General features: G+C 49.6%; 1 protein-coding gene and 1 long non-coding RNA gene across 6 annotated transcripts; one reads left to right on the plus strand and one right to left on the minus strand.

Annotated features, from left to right (window-relative positions):
• Positions 1–54: 54 nt before the first annotated feature.
• B4galnt1 (beta-1,4-N-acetyl-galactosaminyltransferase 1) lies at positions 55–17,263 on the minus strand. Of its 5 annotated transcripts, none has more exons than XM_040754766.1 (11): positions 17,245–17,263; positions 6,521–6,739; positions 5,856–6,020; positions 5,628–5,734; positions 5,007–5,047; positions 4,605–4,785; positions 2,610–2,708; positions 2,310–2,500; positions 1,708–1,848; positions 1,269–1,509; positions 55–755 (listed from the first exon to the last, which is right to left on the minus strand). In XM_040754766.1, coding segments are annotated over exons 1-11 (1,605 nt in total). In that variant the 5' UTR covers positions 17,247–17,263; the 3' UTR covers positions 55–537. The 5 variants fall into 5 exon arrangements, with proteins under 5 accessions (XP_040610700.1, XP_040610699.1, XP_040610702.1 ...); XM_040754765.1 differs by lacking the exon at positions 17,245–17,263 and adding an exon at positions 14,607–14,660; XM_040754768.1 differs by lacking the exon at positions 17,245–17,263 and adding an exon at positions 7,721–7,904.
• Positions 2,707–8,261, plus strand: LOC121143261. The gene is made up of 2 exons (XR_005880454.1): positions 2,707–3,115; positions 3,355–8,261. It is a non-coding gene; the product is annotated as an uncharacterized LOC121143261 (long non-coding RNA).
• Positions 17,264–17,899: the final 636 nt, after the last annotated feature.

The following is a 17,899-nucleotide window of genomic DNA, read 5'->3' on the forward strand; positions in this document are numbered from 1 at the left end:
GTCCTCCCCCCCAGCCCCACCATGCCCAAAGTACTGCAGAGACACAAGTAAAAATGACTTTCACCGTGTGTTCACCAGCTTCATGCAACTCCAGTCACAGTGCTCTCTGTGGGGTATGTTGAAGCCGGTACACACGGTGCTGGATCCGGAGCTGGGTTGAGGGTGTGTGTCCCTGGGGTTGCACTTTGGGAGTTTCCCTGCCCCCTCGGGAGGAGAGAGTGTTTCCACATGAGGGTCTTAAGAGTCCTTCTGGGCTCTTTGGCACTTGGAAAGTGAATCCCCCCATTTCCTGCCCCATAGGAATGGGGTTGGGGAGGACTTGGCACTGGTTGTGGGGGGGGTGTTATGGCTCCATCAGGCCTCTGTCACTCACAGAAAGGAAGGGCTGTCACCAGGACAAGCCCCTATTAGGGATCAGGTCGGAGGAAAGAGCCGGTCAGGGGCCAAGGGTTTAGGGGTTGCAGGCGTTGCTGGAAATTTCCTGGCCGGGACAAATAGGCAGGCCTAGCCTGACAGTGTGAAGGTCCAAATCCACCATCACTCAGCGGTCATGCACTGTAGCCGGTGTTTGAAGAACAGCAGGCGATGCTTGGCCACCTGACTTTGGTCCAGCGATCCCGGGTAACGGTAGTGGGCGTAAGTCTCGGCCCTCGCATTCTTTGATGTCCATGGCAGCTTCACCTTCGACGCATGATCCACAACCACATCCGAGCAGGAGCCAACGCGAAGGGAACCAAGGCCATCCAGAAAGAACTCTGGGGGGGAGGGCACACGGTTAAGCTAAGGCCCCCCCGGGGTGGAAAAGGCCAGTTCCTAGGGAGAACTGAGATCTAGGGCTCAGATGGGCAGCTGTGCAAAAACTCTGCTGCTAAGGACACTTTTGCGCCTATCCGTCTAGTTAACTCTTGTGTAAAGTGGAGTTCATTTCAATAAACACCTGATTCACTCCTCTGAGTATGTCTGAACCTGGGGAAGCAGGTGGCTGTAAGGGTGACTTTGGCAGTGGAGTGCCGAACTTTAACTGTCTGAGGTGCAAACGGGACATTGGGCAGAAGAAAGTGGAAGTTTCGTTTTTTCTTTTCTTTTCTTTTTTTTAAAGCTCAGGTGCAGATCTCGGTAACAACCCGCCCACCCCCCCCCCCCCCCCCGCTCTGCCCAACTGCTCTAGCAACTACCGGAGTGGGGGCGGTAGGTGGGTGCTGCGTTCTGCCCCGCCCAGGGCTGCACCGGGTCCTTCCCAGGCCTTGCCGCGAGGGGGCGCCACTCACCTAGATGTGCCACCCGGTTGAAGCGCGGGTCAAAGCCCACCTCGCGTACTTTGTCTGTGCGCGCCAGGAAGAAGTTGACTACGCCGTCGGTGACCACGCAGTTTGGGAACCCAACCAGCTCGTGGTGGAAACCCCGCTTTTGCCGGAGGCAGTCCCCAAGACCCGGGGCACCCGGCTCCACACTCAGCAGCTGCCGGTAGGTGGTCGAGAAGCCCGAGATCTCCCGCACGGCGCCCCCAACCTGCGGGGAGTGAGAGCATGCTTGCGTTAAGACGCCGAAGTCGCCGAGGAGTGGGGAGCGTCCTATCTGCGCCCCCGGCCCCACCCTAGCCCTGCAGGCTTCAGCCCCACAGGACCCAGGGCTACATCCCGCCCCCCAGACTCGTTCCACCCGAGGGCGCACGGCTCTGCCACCCAACACCCCGCGCCCCCTCCCTACCAGGTCCAGGGCCGTCCTCTCCAGCACGTCCACGAGCTTCTCCAGCCGCGTACGCGCCGTGAAGACGAAGTCGTCGTCCACCCACAGCACGTATTTGGTTGTTACCTGGGACACCGCCAGGTTGCGACCTGCGAACCAACCCTGGGAGAGTTGTATTATGGTTGGGGAGTGTGTAGGAGAAGGACAACTGTCTCTCTTCCTCTCTCCCTACCCTCGAAACAGCCCCGTGCCCCTCTTTTAGGCTTTTGAGTGCTTTCGGATGACCGGTAAGCAGGTTAAAACAAACAAACAAAAAAGCCAGCAGGTTCCCACCCTCTTTCTAAAGGTCTTGGATCTTTTGGGGAAGGCTCTTGAAACGCATCTAATTCCTGCATGCATCTGGCAATTCATTCTATTATAGGCATTAAGTCCCATTTCAAGGATGCAGAACGAATAAGACAGGCAAGGTTCCGGATCCCAGGATCCCTTACAATAGGCACGCGCTCGCTTCTGAGGCAGGTGGTCCTTAATCACTCACTACCCAGCAAGCCGCAGCCTGAGGGCACGCCCCCTTCCCAGAGTCCTCTGGTGGCCGCCCGGGTTCAGCTCTGCAGGCAGCGCACCTTGCCGAAGGGCATGAGATAGTGCTCCACATGGGGGTCGCTGATGCGTTCCGGTTTGTCGCTGTCGTCAGCGATGACTATGGTGATCGTGGGATAAAAGCGTCGGATGCTGGCAATGAGTGACCGTAGCCGATCATAACGAAGGAAGGTCTTAGTGGCAATGGTAACCAGGGCACTGATGTTGGACTGGGCTGAAAGCAAGACGCAGGCAGGGTTGGATGCAGAAAGGAAGAAAAAAGGGGGGAGCAACCCCTCCCATGGCCAACCCCTTCTTTACTTCCCTAGTCCCGCGAGCCTCACCTCCCTGGGATAGAGATGAAGGTGGGTACAGCCGTGGGTTGGGAGGATGCCTGACGCGGATGATGAAGGTAGCCTCGTGTCCCTTGGTGGAGAACCGGACTGGGAAAAAAGGACGTGGAATTGGGCCCATTCTCTTTTCAGAGGACTGAAATTTAAACCCCTACTCTGCCTTTCCAGACCTTGGTGGGCAAGAACATATAGTTCTGATGTCTGAGGGACTCACATTTGTTGCTTTGTGGTGGTGGGAACTGAAGTTAGGACCTAACGCATTCTACCACCGAGTTTATATTCCCAAGCCATCTTTTCCTTCCAGAGGAAGACCTTGATCTTCCTGCCTCTGCCCATTGACTGAGATCACAGGCGTCGTTACCTACAAATGTCCCCTAGTGAGACATCATGTAGAATTCTTCGCAATACTGGAGACTGAATCCATGGTCTTGTGTGTACCAGACAAGCACGCTGCCCACCGGACTACATCTCCTGCCCAGAAACTCAAACTTTAGCAGGTGGGCCAAAAACAATGGAACTTTTTTTTCTTTCCTTTTTGGCTTCTTGAGACCGGGTCCTGCTTATGTAGTCCTGGCTGGTTTGGTAGTTGCTGCATAGCCCAGGCTGGCTTCAACCCTGAGGCAATTCTCCTGCCTGCCTCAGATCCCTGAGTGCTGGGATTATAGGTGAGCATTACCGTGTCTAGATAAAAGCTAACTTTTTGTTTGTTTGTTTTGTTTTTGTTTTTTTGAGACAGGGTTTCTCTGTATTACTTTGGAGCCTGTCCTGACACTCTGTAGACCAGGCTGGCCTCAACTCACAGAGATCCATCTGCCTTAGCCTCTGGTGTGCTGGGATTAAAGGCTGCACCATCAATGCTCCGCCAAAAGCTAACTTAAAAAAGTTAATATTTACTAAGCTTCTGGAGTGAGTGTGTGTGTGTGTGTGTGTGTGTGTGTGTGTGTGTGTGTGTGTATGTGTGTGCAGCCTAGGCTAATCTTCCTTTCCACCCTCCTGTCATAGTTTCCCAAGCACTGAGATGACATGAATGGGCCACTATGCTTTGCTGTGTGCATCAGACTTTCCTGTAGATTGGGTGTGGTGGACACACATGTAATCCTGGTACTTGGGAGGTGAAGCTCAAGGACGGGGATTCAAAGTCGGCTGAATAGTGAGTTTGAGGCCAGCCAGAGTTACAGAAATGAGATGACTTCAAAAGCAAAACGAAACAAAACACATTGAAAATGTGTCCTAAATGACTCAGTTGTTTAATCCTCATGTTAATTCCATCAAATAAACTCCTAGTACAGGAAATGAAACTTAGGCATAGAAAAGTAAATGGCCCATACTGTGCAGAGATACAGCTAGGAGGGTATAGTCATTCTGGTTTGAGGCTAAGTAAATAAGAAAAGTCTTGTGTCACAATACTGGCATTAAATTAAAAACCGAGGTGAGAAAATTGCCTTAAGTGGAGAGGAGTGAGTCATTTGAGCACAGATGCAAGCGTCAAGAGGGAGCCAGCCATGGACAAATATTGAGGAAGAACATTCCAGGCAGAGTGGCAGATGCAAAGGCCCTAAGGTAGGAGCAAATATGGCAAAAAAAAAAAAAAAGCTTTGAACAAGAGCAGGGAGAGGAGAGGGAACCTGGTAAGGTAAGTGTTGGGCTAGAAACCTTTGCGGGCAGCAGACTGGACCTTACTGAAAGGCATGGGCAGTGGGGGTGCCTGAGTCTCCGGCTCAGAGAGCAGGTCACTTCCTGGAGCCAGGATGGTGGGATGATGGACAGAAGGGAGAACACACCTGGGGCTCTGGTTTCCCTCTGGCCTGCTTTGGCCCTGGGCAAACAAAGGCTTTTTCTCTCACGCCTGGCACGGCTGACAGCCTACTTGCTACATTCATTGCTTGCCCCGAGTTCTAGCCACTCCCAGACTGCCTCCCCCACCCTCTGCCATTTGCTTTCTTCAGATTTTCTGTCCTGCTGCCACCCCCTGTCCAGACCTCGCACCTGTGTCTGCCGTGTTGCCCTGGTAGCTTCGGCTGCTGTAGGTGACCAGTTGCAGCTGCCGGTTGAGTCTATCCAGACCCGGGCTGGCAAGGGTGAGATCTGGCTGTCCCTCTCCGGTAAGAGTCACTCCTGTCACTTCCCCTGCCACATCCCAGGTGCCCAGGGAAGCACTCAGGTTCACCTGGCAGAGGGTGAGGGACAGCAGGGTTAGACCCCTACCCAGGGACAGCAGCAGGGTTAGACCCCTACCTGACCCCGCAGAGGGTGAGGGACAGCAGCAGGGTTAGACCCCTACCCAGGCACAGCAGCAGGGTTAGACCCCTACCCCACACCTTGCCCTTTTGACCCTTGAATCCCTCTGGGTGGCTCTGTCACCCTGCCGGCATCTGCTGTTCCTCTCACCTGATACACCTCCTGCACAGAAGCTTCCTGCAGACTCAGCCCTGGGAGGAAGAATGGAGAGCCAGGATGAAGACAGCCCTGAGTCTTCCTCATTTTCTCCCCCTTCCCATCATGCACTGCACAGAACCTCATGCCCATCTCTCCTGTGGTGACCCAGTACAACACATCCTGGAGGGAATGCTGCTGCTGCTTCTTCTTCTTCTTTTTTTTTTTCTGAGACAGGGTGGGACAGAAACATCTGGCTGTCCTGGAGCTGGCTCTGTAGACCAGGCTGGCCTCGAACTCACACAGATCCACCTGCCTCTGCCTCTGGAGTGCTGGGATTAAAGGCACATGCTCTCCACGGCACACCTTTGCTTTTAACTCCTTTCCATCAAAGAGACATTTCTTCCACGGCTTCTCCTGCCTATCCTGCTAGCCCTTGTTCAGCTGTCAGAGCCGGGATTCTTCACAAACTTGCCAGGTTTTCTGCCATTCCGGACAACCCTGGAGTCCCTCTGTCCTCCCCTCCCACCTCCTAAATTCCCTCATCAGAGATGCTCATCTTCCAATCCACGCTCCCCTCGCGCTTCCCCATCCAGCCTCTAGCCTGGCTCACCTGCTATGACCTTCCTTCCCTACCTGGCACCAAGATGCTCCTGAGGGGCTGAACCTCCACTCCCTGCAGGGGGTACTGTAAAGGGGAGTTGGCAGGGGCTATGAGCAGCTGGTCAGCCAGGGACTGGCTCCTGCAAGGGAGGGAAGGACACAGGGGTCAGGAGAGCTCTCTCTTCCCATGGGTCACAGACTGGCCCCCCAAGACTTTCTGACCCCCGCTCAGCCGCTTCCACAAGACTTTCTGACTGGTACCTTGCAAGGAAGGCCTGGTATTCCTGCTCCCTGGCGACCAAGACAGCCCTCAGCTCCTCAGTGTCGAAGGCTTTAGTGAGGTCGACAGCTCGAACCTGTGTCTGGAACGGGAAGGGAAAGCTTCCTCCCCTGGACTCACAACTGCAATTGTTCTGAGTCAGTAGCCTGAAGAGAGGAGACAGGGTCTTCAGAGTTCAGCTACCCAGCTTGGATTCCTCGACTCTTCCCATCTGGCGTCTTTCCCCTTAAAATGCTGCTCTTCAAATAGCCCCCAAGAGGGGACCAGAGACAAGACAGCTCATCCCTTGTATCTGGGCTTTACAGAGGTGTGGAGTCAGTTACTGGGGTGTCTGCTTAGCCGCCACTCAGGAACCCTTCTAAGAAGCAGGCAGCCTCCCGGGGCTCTCCTGCCTGCTCACCCTCCCACACCCCAGTGGCGGTGACAAGGTTTTCAGTAGGATAGATTTGCCGCTGCCGCTGCCCGTCTCCCACCGCATTCCCAGTTTTAGCTCCGGTAAACCTCTCCGCCTCCTGCTTCACTGCCTCCACCAGTCAGCGGGAGAGCAGCATCCAAGCCCAGCACTGGAAGAAACAAAAGCTCCCAGGCCACCCCCTCCAGCACGCTCTGCTCTGTCGCCAGCCACCTCGCCACCGTCAGCACTCACCCCACCACTTGATCCTTGATCTTGACCGGGATGTGCGCGTAGCGGGGCTCAGGGGCAAGGTCTGGAAGATCGAGCCTCGGGGAACCTTGTAGGGGTGACCACAGCGCCAGCGGGTTCGGGAGACGGGGTGCGTCTCGGGTGCTGACATACAGGAGCCCCAGCGAGGCGCAGGCGAGCAGCAGGACTAGCGCATAGAGGGCCCGGCGGCCCAGCCGCATCCTGAAATGGGGGGAAGATAAGAGGTGACCGGGGGCTGAAGGAAGGTGACGCTCGGGGCTCACGACTCCTCTGCCTTGGAGGGTAGCGCAGGTGTCCGAGGCCACCCATCTCCGTTCCGCACAGCGCGCATCCCTTCCCTCATGGCCCGCGCTGGGGGCTCGAGGCCTCCTTTCTTCCGCCTCTCAGTCACATCGGAGTTTCCGCACACACCCGAGGCCCCGGCATTGTGACACGCCACACCTTGGGCGCCTGGCCGGGGTGCCGCGGAGGGGGCCTGTCAGGGAAAGCACAGTGCCTGCGGGTGCCCGACCGAGGTGACCCTCGGGTGGCCTCGGTGCGCCCCGGGGACGACGCGCGGGGCGGGGTGTGCCAGCGCACTGACCTGTCTAACGCTCTAAGGCCGCGGCAAGATCGCGGTCCGGGCGACGCCCGGCTCTCGGCCCCGGCCGGGGGGTCCTCATGAGGCCGGAGACGGCCTGATGCGGGAGCTGGGCGGGAGCCTGACAGTGCGGGGGATCCGGCTCCTCCTGCCTGCCTGCGGACTCCGGGGCTTTGTAGAGCGCGGCGTAGGGGGGTGGCTCTGGACGTTTCCCGCCTGGGAGAACTGAATGGAAGATCCGCCGCGCCCCAGGCCCCGCAACAAAGCTGAGGCGCCCTGGCACCGAGACGCCCTCGCAGGCAGCGGAGGGCTCAGGCCCTCGCCCGGCTCGCACACACGCCGCAGCAGCGCCGCTCCCTGGATGGATGCGCCAGAGGCTCCGGCTCTGCGCGGGGAAGGCGGGCGCCGGCGCCTTCTGGCGGGCGCAGAGGAGATTGCTCAGGCGAGCAGCTGAGCTGGTCTCTCTGGCCCGCATCCCTTCGCCCCCCGACCGCCGCGGTGTCTCGGTAGCCGGTCCCTGTCCCCGCCATTTCCCTATTCGCTCAGCGGGTAGCCTAGCAAAGGCAAGTGGGTGCAGGAGGCAGGGCGGTGTGTGGTCTCACCTCAGTTCAGGGAAAACAGGAGAGGGTAGGATGGGATTAAGCCCCGGAGGTAAACACTGCCTAAATTAACAAAGACGGTCACCTCCCTCCGCCCCTCGTCTCCGAATTCCCAGTAGTCAAATGAGGTGGTAAGCTGTTACCGAGTGGCCTACTTCCTCTAACTGCTTCTCGGCACAGACTTGAAAAGGAACCGCAGAAAATGGTCAGGTGGGAAGTGGTTCTTTTAAACAAGCCATAAATGGCTTGATTACTGAAACTGACCAGGCTAAGTCCTATGGTTCACATAAAGGCAAAATTCAACAGAAAGACAGGTAGAACGTGATGAAAAATGTGTATGGAGGGAAAGGTGGAGATTATGAACGAACTTCGTGTGTCCGCTGGGGAAGAAAGGGAAATTCCACCCTTTTTAAAATCAAAATTTCCAGATCAAATATTAAAATTACAAAAATTTTAAAATAAATCAAGGACTTTTTTGTTTACGGTTGGAAGACCTCCTTAAGACATAAAGGGAAATACTAATAAACCTGCCTATATAAAAATACTTTATCAACGTCGGGTGTGAGAGTCAAAGTTATATTTTGAGTTTTAATTACTGTGCCTAAGAGATCCATAAAACAAAAATGCCTCTAGCCTTGCCCAAGGACCGAGATTTCCAAAAATGCCGAAGGCTGTTAATGTAAGATAACAAGACGCTTGTTTTCACTTCCCTAAATAAGTTTGGTTGACCACCCAACTGCACCGGAAATTTTATCACATCGAGGTTGGAGGTGATAGGATGTATCTCAGGATGAACGCTTGCCCTTGATTGGACCAAGGTGGAAGTGTGTAGCCTTGTAGGTTTGCCTTTATAAGAACCTGGCCAATGTCGCTCATGGCAATTTTCTGGAAACCTTGGAATGAACCTAGCTAGGAGCCATCATCCAGGCCAGTATTTAGTTAAAGCTTGCTTCAAATTTGGCTTTAAAATTATGCTAGTGGTCTTCTTGTCTGGTTAGTGGGATTACCCCAGACCCAGTGGTGCATGTTTGTAGTCCTAACACTGTGGAGGCAGAAGATGGAGGATTAACCGGATTTTTGGGGGGTCTGAGCTACATTAGCGAGACCCTGTCAAAAAGAAAAACAAAAACCAACAGCTGGGCCAGGAGAAATGGCTCAGAGGTTAAGAGCCTTTCCTCTTCATCTAAAGGACCCAGGTGTGATTCCCAGCACTCATGTTGGGTGGCTACAGCTGCTCGTTAACTCCAACACCAGGGGATTTGGCGCCCTCTTTTGGCCTCTTTAGGTATTCTGAGACTCATGTGGATACATGCACACACATTCACACACATATACACACACAGGCACACATACATGCACACACACATACACCACTCACACACCATACACTCATGTAGACACACACAGGGCTGAGGATGAAGCTTGGTGATAGCATGTTTGTTCTTTGGAGATTTTTCATATGTTGTTTTCCCTATATGTGAAAATCTCATATAAAGCACACACACATATGTTCTCTATACATATGCATATGTGTGTCTATGTTTATGTGTTAATTTGTTAGGCTGTGGTGGTTTAGGGGAAGGAATACCCCCATCAGCTCAGGTTTTTCACACATGGTCTCCAGGTGATGACCCTATCTGGTAGGTGGTACAGCTTCCCTAGAGGATGCTCCTCATTAGGGGTGAACTTTTTCAGAGTTCATAGCCTGGCCCACTTTCAGTTCATTCTCTCTGCTTCATCTCTGTCAGTTGAGGTATGACTTCTCGTTTCCCTGCTCCTGCTGCCATGCCTCCCCACCACAATGAACTCGTATTTCACAGAAACCACAAGCTCAAATAAGCCCTTTCTTCCTTAAATCGTCTTTAGTCATGATATTTTAACATAGCAACAGAAAAGTAACAAATACACAGTGTAACCCAGATTCAAGGAGTCATTAATGTCACCTTAGGGGCTGGGAAAATAGTTCAGTCAGTAAAAGCATTTGCCACTCACATGCCAGACAGACAGAACTTAAGTGAGGAGTGTTATTAGAAAGGGAAAGGGGGAGCCGGGCGTTGGTGGCACACGCCTTTAATCCCAGCACTCGGGAGGCAGAGGCAGGCGGATCCCTGTAAGTTCGAGGCCAGCCTGGTCTACAGAGCGAGTTCCAGGACAGCCTCCAAAGCCACAGAGAAACCCTGTCTCGAAAAACCAAAATAAATAAATAAATAAATAAATAAAAGGGAAAGGGGGTAAGGAAAGAGAAAAGAGGTAAAGAGACACAGAGACAGAGAGAGGAGGGAGACAGGAAAAGTCCTGTCTGCTCCAGGGGAGCAGCGGGAAAGAGATCCTAAACGGTAGGGGTCTGTCTTTTAATGGGGTCCTTTGCACCTGCATGCAGACTAGTAACCATAGAACCTTGGACTGACCGGGGTACTGCCTAAGGGCATTCTGCCAGGTGACAGGGGCAGGCCCGCATAATGTAGTTAGTAATTAAATATATATTTGAAAATACCTTAGCAATGTCAAACTATATCCTTCCTTGCATTCTGGCTGCATCACTGATGCGTAACTAATATAATCATCTTAAGTTTACTGTAACAAAAATCAGAATTAAGCTAATAAAAGACACCATGGGCCCGATGTCACAGACCTATAATACCAATGAAGCAAGAGGATCAGAAGTTTGGGAGTAGCTTGGGCTGCCCAATGAGTTTAAGGCCAGCCTGGGCAATAGAGTGAGACTCTGCCTTTAAAATAAAAATTACAAAGAGCTACGGATGTAGATCAACGGTAGAGCACTTGCCTAGCATACACAAGGCTCCATCTCCAGAGCCACCCGATAAGGAAACAAACAAATAAAATCTGGGGCTGGAGAGACACCTCAGTGCCTAGACGTGCTTGTGGCTCCCTGGCGTGGTGTTGCATGCCTTCAGTCCAAGAACTCAGGAGGCAGAGGGGTCTCTGTGAGTCCAAACAAATAAAAATCAGTGCTGGTGGCTCTTGGAAAGAATCTGTGTTTGGTTCTCATCACCCATGTGGTATTTCTCACAACCGCTTGTAACTCCAGTTCCAGGGGACTCAATGTTTTCTTTCGCAAGCACGCATACCCACATATGAACGCACAAAGAGACAAATAATACATGCACACACACATACACATAATGACATTATGGATTACAAATAACGCCTAACTAACCAATTGTCACTTTCCTTGCGCCAACAGTTATAAGTGACAAGCATTCAGTCATTCATTTAGTGACAAATAAAAACCCTACCATGAAACCGCTTCTGCCTCACTTTGTAAGTGAGGAAACAGGAATGCTTTAGCTGAGAAAGGGCAAGATTAAGATTAAAACTTGACAGTCTGCCTTAGTGTCCATCCATGTGGCCAGTATATCACACTACCAATGTAGTGGCATCTTGTTCCACCAGCAGACTTGGGGTGGTGACAACACACACTACAGTTGGCTATGAATGCCGTTCAATACAAAATCATAAGCTTAATTAAAACAAGTTTCGAAATTGTTTTTTACTTGTGATTCTATTTCGTGGATCTCAAGTGTGAACTTCATAGAAAACAATGGCAAAAGGTTGGACACAGCTCTCAGAGATGAACCCCCTTGGCCATAAAACATACTCAGTGATATCAAAGACAATAAAATCTACATTTTAAAAATAGATTTGTTCTTTTAACGTATATGAGTACTGTATCTGCATGTACACCTGCAGGCTAGAAGAAGGCACCAGATCTCATTACAGATGGTTGTGAGCCACCATGTGGTTGCTGGGAATTGAATTCAGGACCTCTGGAAGGACAGTCAATGCTCTTAACCACTGAGCCATCTCTCCAGCCCCTAAAATCTACATTTTTAATTTCACTCTAAACATGCTCTTACCTGGGTATAGTGGTGTTTGTATTTCCAGTTACTCAAGAGGGTACGGCAGGGGGACCACTTGAGTCAGAGACAACCTGGGCAAATACATGCTTAAAATACTCTTGAGGGCTGGGCGTTGGTGGCACACACCTTTAATCCCAGCACTCGGGAGGCAGAGGCAGGTGGATCTCTGTGAGTTCGAGGCCAGCCTGGTCTACAGAGCCAATTCTAGGACAGCCTCCAAAACAATACAGAGAAACCCTGTCTCGGAAAAAAAAAAAAACAAAAAAAAATACTCTTGAGGGTGCTGGAAATATGGTTCAGTGGTAATGATTACTGGCTGATCTCCCAGAGGACCCGAGTTTGATTCCCAGCACCCACTTGGCATTCATAACTGTCTAGAACTCCAGTCCCAGGAGCTCCAATGCCCTCTTATGTCCTCCTCAGGTACCAAGCGGTGTATGGTGCACAGTCATACATCTAGGCAAGTCATTCTCACACATAAAACAAAATGAGACAGGGTTTCTCTGTGTATCTGTGGCTGTCCTAGAATTCACTCTGTAGACCAGGCTGGCCTCAAACTCACAGAGATCCTGCCTGCCTCTGCCCCCCAAGTGATGGGGTTAAAGGTGTGCTCCACCAATCCCAGAAGAACAATTAAAAAAAAAGACAGGAGGGTATCTGTATTAAAGAAGATATAAAATTCTTATCAAAAAAGATAGTGGAAGATGTGTTGTGTCCATCAATCCTGGAATGGTTGTATTTCTAGACTTCTCAGTTATTTAAGACTATTGCCGCCTGTGATAGTGAAGCCAGTGATAGTCCCAGCCTATCTGCTCTGAACAACTGACTCGAGTGGTCATCCCCAGAGCTGAATATGTAGTCACTGGAGAGAAGAATTACTGTTTGAACTAAGACACATGTAAGCACAGGCTGGACTCAAGATTATAAAGGCTGGCTTTTTAAGCATTAGACTCCCCTCTGCAGGTGATAAATTGTCATAACCAGGCTTTTAAAAAGGACACTTAATTCTTTTTTTTTACATTAAGTAGTGTGTTTGAGTGTGCTCACCTGTGAGAGTGCCACACACCAATGTGAATTGGACGCCAGCTTAGGGCTTCGAGAAAAACTCTGCCCAAGGTGGGGCCGGCAGAATGACTCAGTGGGTGAAGTCACTGGCTGCCAACCCTGATAACCTGAATTTGATGCCTGGCACCCATGAGGCGGAAGGAGAGAATGAATGGTCTCCTCAAAGTTGCCCTCTGGCCTCCACATGCTTGTCCACACAAAAACACACTGAACATAGACACAATCCCAATGTAAAAGAAGATGAAAATGAAAAAAATTTAACAGATAAATAATTAAGAATTCATAGCCATACCCTGGTAATTCATAAATAATTATAGGAGTAGGGAAAGGGTGGATGCCAGCTGGTAAGTGCGGCCTGGGTAGAGTTATGAGCTTAGCCTTTAACTACCACAGTAAAAACCAATTACAGCAAGATGCATAATATTAATTAAAGGAGAAATTTGATTCAGAGCAGAATATATGCTTTTTTATCATGTATTCATCTTTGTGGCATCGAGGATCAAACTGAGGGTCTCTAGAATGTTAGGCAAGCACTATGTCCACAGCTCCAGAAAGTCCCCTTCTGGAATATTATTATTTTTTGTTTTGTTTTTTGAGACAGGGTTTCTCTGTGGCTTTGGAGGCTGTCCTAGAACTCACTCTGTAGACCAGGCTGGTCTCAAACTCACAGAGATCCGCCTGCCTCTGCCTCCTGAGTGCTGGGATTAAAGGCGTGCACCACCAACACCTGGCCTGGAATATTATTTTAACTAGGCAAAGGTATGTTCGATTTGTTTCTGCTGCATTTGTTTAATTGTTTAAAAAGATGTGCTGCATTTGTTTCACCTGGCCTGTCTAAGGCACCTGATTGGTTAATAAAAAGCTGACTGGCCAATAAGTATGCAGTGGAGGAGCAGGCGAGGCTGGCATGCAGAGAGAACAGGTAGGAGGAGTCAAGACTACAGAGAAGGAGGCAGAGAACTAGGGAGATGGCAGGGCCAGAAGCCAGGCAGTTAAACAGACAGACAGCAGGAAAGTGAGATACACAGAAAGACGGAAAGAAAGGGCAAAAGCCCAAGACAAAACGTAGATGAAGAGAAACAGGTTATTTATTAATTTTTATTTTTTGGTTTTTTGAGACAGGGTTTCTCTGTATTGTTTTGGAGGCTGTCCTGGAACTCGATCAGTAGACCAGGCTGGCCTCAAACTCAGAAAGATTCGCCTTCGAGAAACAGGTTAATCTAAGGTAAAAGAGCTAGCCAGAAATGAACCTAAACTAGGCAGAGCATTCATAACTAACATTAAGCCTCCATGTCATGACTTGGGAGCTGGTTGGTGGCCCAAAAGGAATAGCCTGGTCACTTATTACTTGCAAAATTTCCAGAACCTGCCGGGCGGTGGTGGCACACGCCTTTAATCCCAGCACTTGGGAGGCAGAGGCAGGCTGTGAGTTCGAGGCCAGGCTGGACCGACAGCCTCCAAAACAATACAGAGAAACTCTGTCTCCTAAAACCAAAAAAAAAAAAAAAAAAGTTTCCAGAACCTAACAGACAGCATCTGGAGGAGACAATATCACTTAAGAGGGCTGAAGGGATACGGTGTTTCTCCTTCCACACATGCTACCCTGACAAAGATACACTACAGTGCAGAGTTGTATCTGGGGATAGTTAGTTTGATTCTAAGTAGGAAGATTAAGATAAACCCAAATGAGGTGGAAATAGGTGTATATACATAGCTGTATAAATAAAAATTGACCTGTATTTTTTAATGCCAGTCATTTTTCGAAGAAAGACTGGGAAACTTCCAGATTAAAGATGACTATGGAACTTCTACTGGGACCTACCAACGTGGGATGTGTTTGCATCAAAACCGTGAATTAAGAGGCACAGGCCACGATTGAGAAGTACTGTGCCTGGAAAGGGATGTCCACACCAGCAAGTATGTGTAAGAGTAACTACACTTACTCCCAGCCGAGCTCCACAGCCTCTTCCATCTGTTGAGTGAGAGGTGTCACCTTCAAGCTGCAGGAGAGAGAGACAGGAAAGCATCTGGAGAGATCACTGAAGGGTGAAGAGCACTTGCTGCTCTTCTGGTGGGTCAGAATTGGGTTCCCCGAACCCATGTTGAGTGGCTCACAACTGCCTGTAACTCCAGCTCTGGGTCCGGGGATCCTACATCCTCTTCTGGCCTCTGTATACACACACACACACACACACACACACACACACACACACATACACACACACACACACACAAAACTAAGAACAAAAATATGCTAGGCATGGTGTCGCACTTGGGAGATAGAGTCAGGCAGACCTCTGTGAGTTCAAGATCAGCCTGGTCTACATAATGAGTTCCAAACTAACCAATGCTATATAGTGGGGCCCTATAGTGGTAAACAAAGCACACCACTAAATAAATCTCAAGAAGAAGAGGAGGAGGAGGAGGAAGAAGGAGAGAGGGAGTTGGAGGGGAGGGAGAGAGGGAGAGAGGAGAGAGACAGAGACAGAGACAGAGGTCTCAGCCCTGGGTCAGTTCGTCAAGGCAAATGCTGACACTTTTGGAGGTTAGCAGTCAATTCAAGCTACAGGTCACCACGGAGTTATTTATGCCTTCTTCTGTGCCACAATAGGCTTAAGAATCCTGTAACAAGAGAGATGTGAAAAGGAAATATAATGTGATCTTAGATCGAATCCTGGTCCTCGATTGGGGGAAATGGCTATAATGGAAATTCAGAGGGCAGTTGACAAAAGCAGGAATAAGGATGGTAGATTACTAAAGGTTAAAGTTTAATTTGGTTAAAAGGCAAACATTACAAGGTAAACGTTATGTTTCTTAATGTCGATAACTGGTATCTAAGAAAGTTCCTTGTTTTTAAAGGTGTACTCTAAAGTGTAAAGCAGTAAGATGGCATGATTTAAACAGCTCAGAAGAGGGGCTGCAGAGATGGCTCAGCAATGAGAGCACTGGGCTCTTCCAGAGGACCCGGGTTCAATACCCACCACCCACACGGTGGCTCACAACAGCCTGTAACTCCTGTTCTAGGCATCTGGTACCTTCTTCTGACTCCAAGGGCACCAGGCACAAGTAGTACACACACAAGCAGGTGAGACACCATATACATGAAAATGCAATTTTAAGAAAAATATTGATCAGAAAAAGATCAGATAGTGTATGCATGCCAGCTATAATAGGCATGTCTTATGTTTTGTTGATACCTGAATGATTGTTAATATTGTACTATAAATTACACAAAATTATAGAAAAACTGATAAAGACAAATGTGAAAATGGCAACATTAATGAAACTAGATAGAAGTAGGCAAATTATAAAAATGAAATTCAGCTAAGACCGGTTAATGTGATTCTAGAAGATGCTGCTGTCACTAACTGGATTTGAACTTGCTGTAGTGCTAAGAGATAAACACCACAGAACAGGGCTGCTGCTAGGCAAACACCATCCTGTTTCTAACTTGTATTCAAATATCTGCATAACAATACAGTTGGGCATTTCTATTTTCAAGTTACATCTTTCCTTACAATGCCGGCACCTTCTGCACTGCACTGAGAGTTAATCCCCACGTGTCAGGTTCCTTTTAGATACGTTAGTGTGCTCTGTATTCTTCTTCCGATTTCTAAGTCTGAGACTGTTTCAAAGAAAAATATTTACAAATCACAGCTCTCTGGGTGTGGTGGCATACACCTGAAATCCCAGCACTCCAGAGTCGAGGCAGGGGGATGACTGCAAAGAAGGCCACCTAGTGGGTGGGCAGATGTGGGCCAGCACACAAAGACTTGCCTTTTCCCAGACAGCTGAGAAACACAGTCTAGAGACAGCGTCTGGCCTTGAGAAATACTTAACTCTAGTTAGCAACAAAACCAAGGCAACACATGTAGAACTTGCTGCCTTTTTTTCTTTTTCAGTTTATTTTTAAGGCTAGCACATAAAGTTATGAGTTTCATTGTGGCATTTTCTTGCTTCCTGACTTTTCTTTCTTTCTTTCCTTCCTTCCTTTCCCCATTTTTTTTTTTGAAACAGGGTTTCACTGGGTAGCCTTGGCAGTCCTGTAACTCTCTGTAGACCAGGCTGGCTTCAAACTCAGAGATTCACCATCCTCTGCCTCTCGAGTGCTGGGACGTGTGCCCACATGCACTGTATATTTTCATATCTGTGTATCCCTATGCTTTGTTCTTATTCAGTCCCTCCCCTCTCCCAGGTAACTCCCCCTTTTCTAATGCTCTGTCCTGTTTCTCACAGGAATTTACTAATTTTATGATGATAAATTAATCTGTAGCACGGTAAGACAATCTGATGTGAAATCTGCCATCTCTACTCTTCTGAAATACACTATCGGTTTGTATGTCTGGCAGAGTGGTGCTTCTCAGTTATGCAGATACTGATTTAGGCAGTTTGCTTGAGCAAGCATCCCACTGAGGTACCCGGTGACAAGGCAAGACTGTGCAGATCGTGCAGATCCATCTCGTCTTCTTACTGAGACCGTTTTAGGTTTGACCAGAGAATTTGATCTTGAAAGGAAGCCCCATGAGAAATCACCCAACTCTATTCTAGAAAGCGGAGGTTAAGATGCTCTAGCTAACTTACATTAGCGTCTGTTAAACTGCTGTCTTACCCAGGACACTCCGCGCCACTCCCCCATCCCCCCACCCCCTCTGCAGCTGCTGGGCGAAATACCAGGATGTGGTTATCGCGATTGTTTTTGCTATTTTGTGTGTGTGTGTGTGTGTGTGTGTGTGTGTGTGTGTGTGTGTGTGTGTGTGTGTGTGTGTGTGTGTATGGGGGGGTACCACCCAGCTCCCAAATAAATCACACACTGAGGCTTATTCTTAGTTATGCTTTTCTTTTTCTTTTTTTGGGGGGGGTTTACGAGACAGGGTTTCTCTGTATCGTTTTGGAGGCTGTCGGTCCAGCCCGGCCTCGAATTCACAGAGATCCTCCTGCCTCTGCCTCCCGAGTGCTGGGATTAAAGGCGTGCACCACCACCGCCCGGCTTAGTTATGCTTTTCTTAGCGCCACCACCGCCCGGTTTAGTTATGCTTTTCTTAGCCAGCTTTCCTTATCTTAAATTATCCTGTCTACCTTTTCTCTCTGGGCTTTTATCTTTCTTACTTTTTTTATATCTTTCTTTCCTTCTTACTCCATGGCTGTCTGGGTAGCTGACCCCTGATATCCTTCTCCCCTCGTTTCTCCTTCTATTTATCCTCTCTGCCTGCCAGCCCCGCCTATCTTGCTCCTGCCT

Source organism: Mesocricetus auratus, unplaced genomic scaffold (assembly GCF_017639785.1).
Source record: "Mesocricetus auratus isolate SY011 unplaced genomic scaffold, BCM_Maur_2.0 Super-Scaffold_100011, whole genome shotgun sequence".
NCBI lineage: Eukaryota > Metazoa > Chordata > Mammalia > Rodentia > Cricetidae > Mesocricetus > Mesocricetus auratus.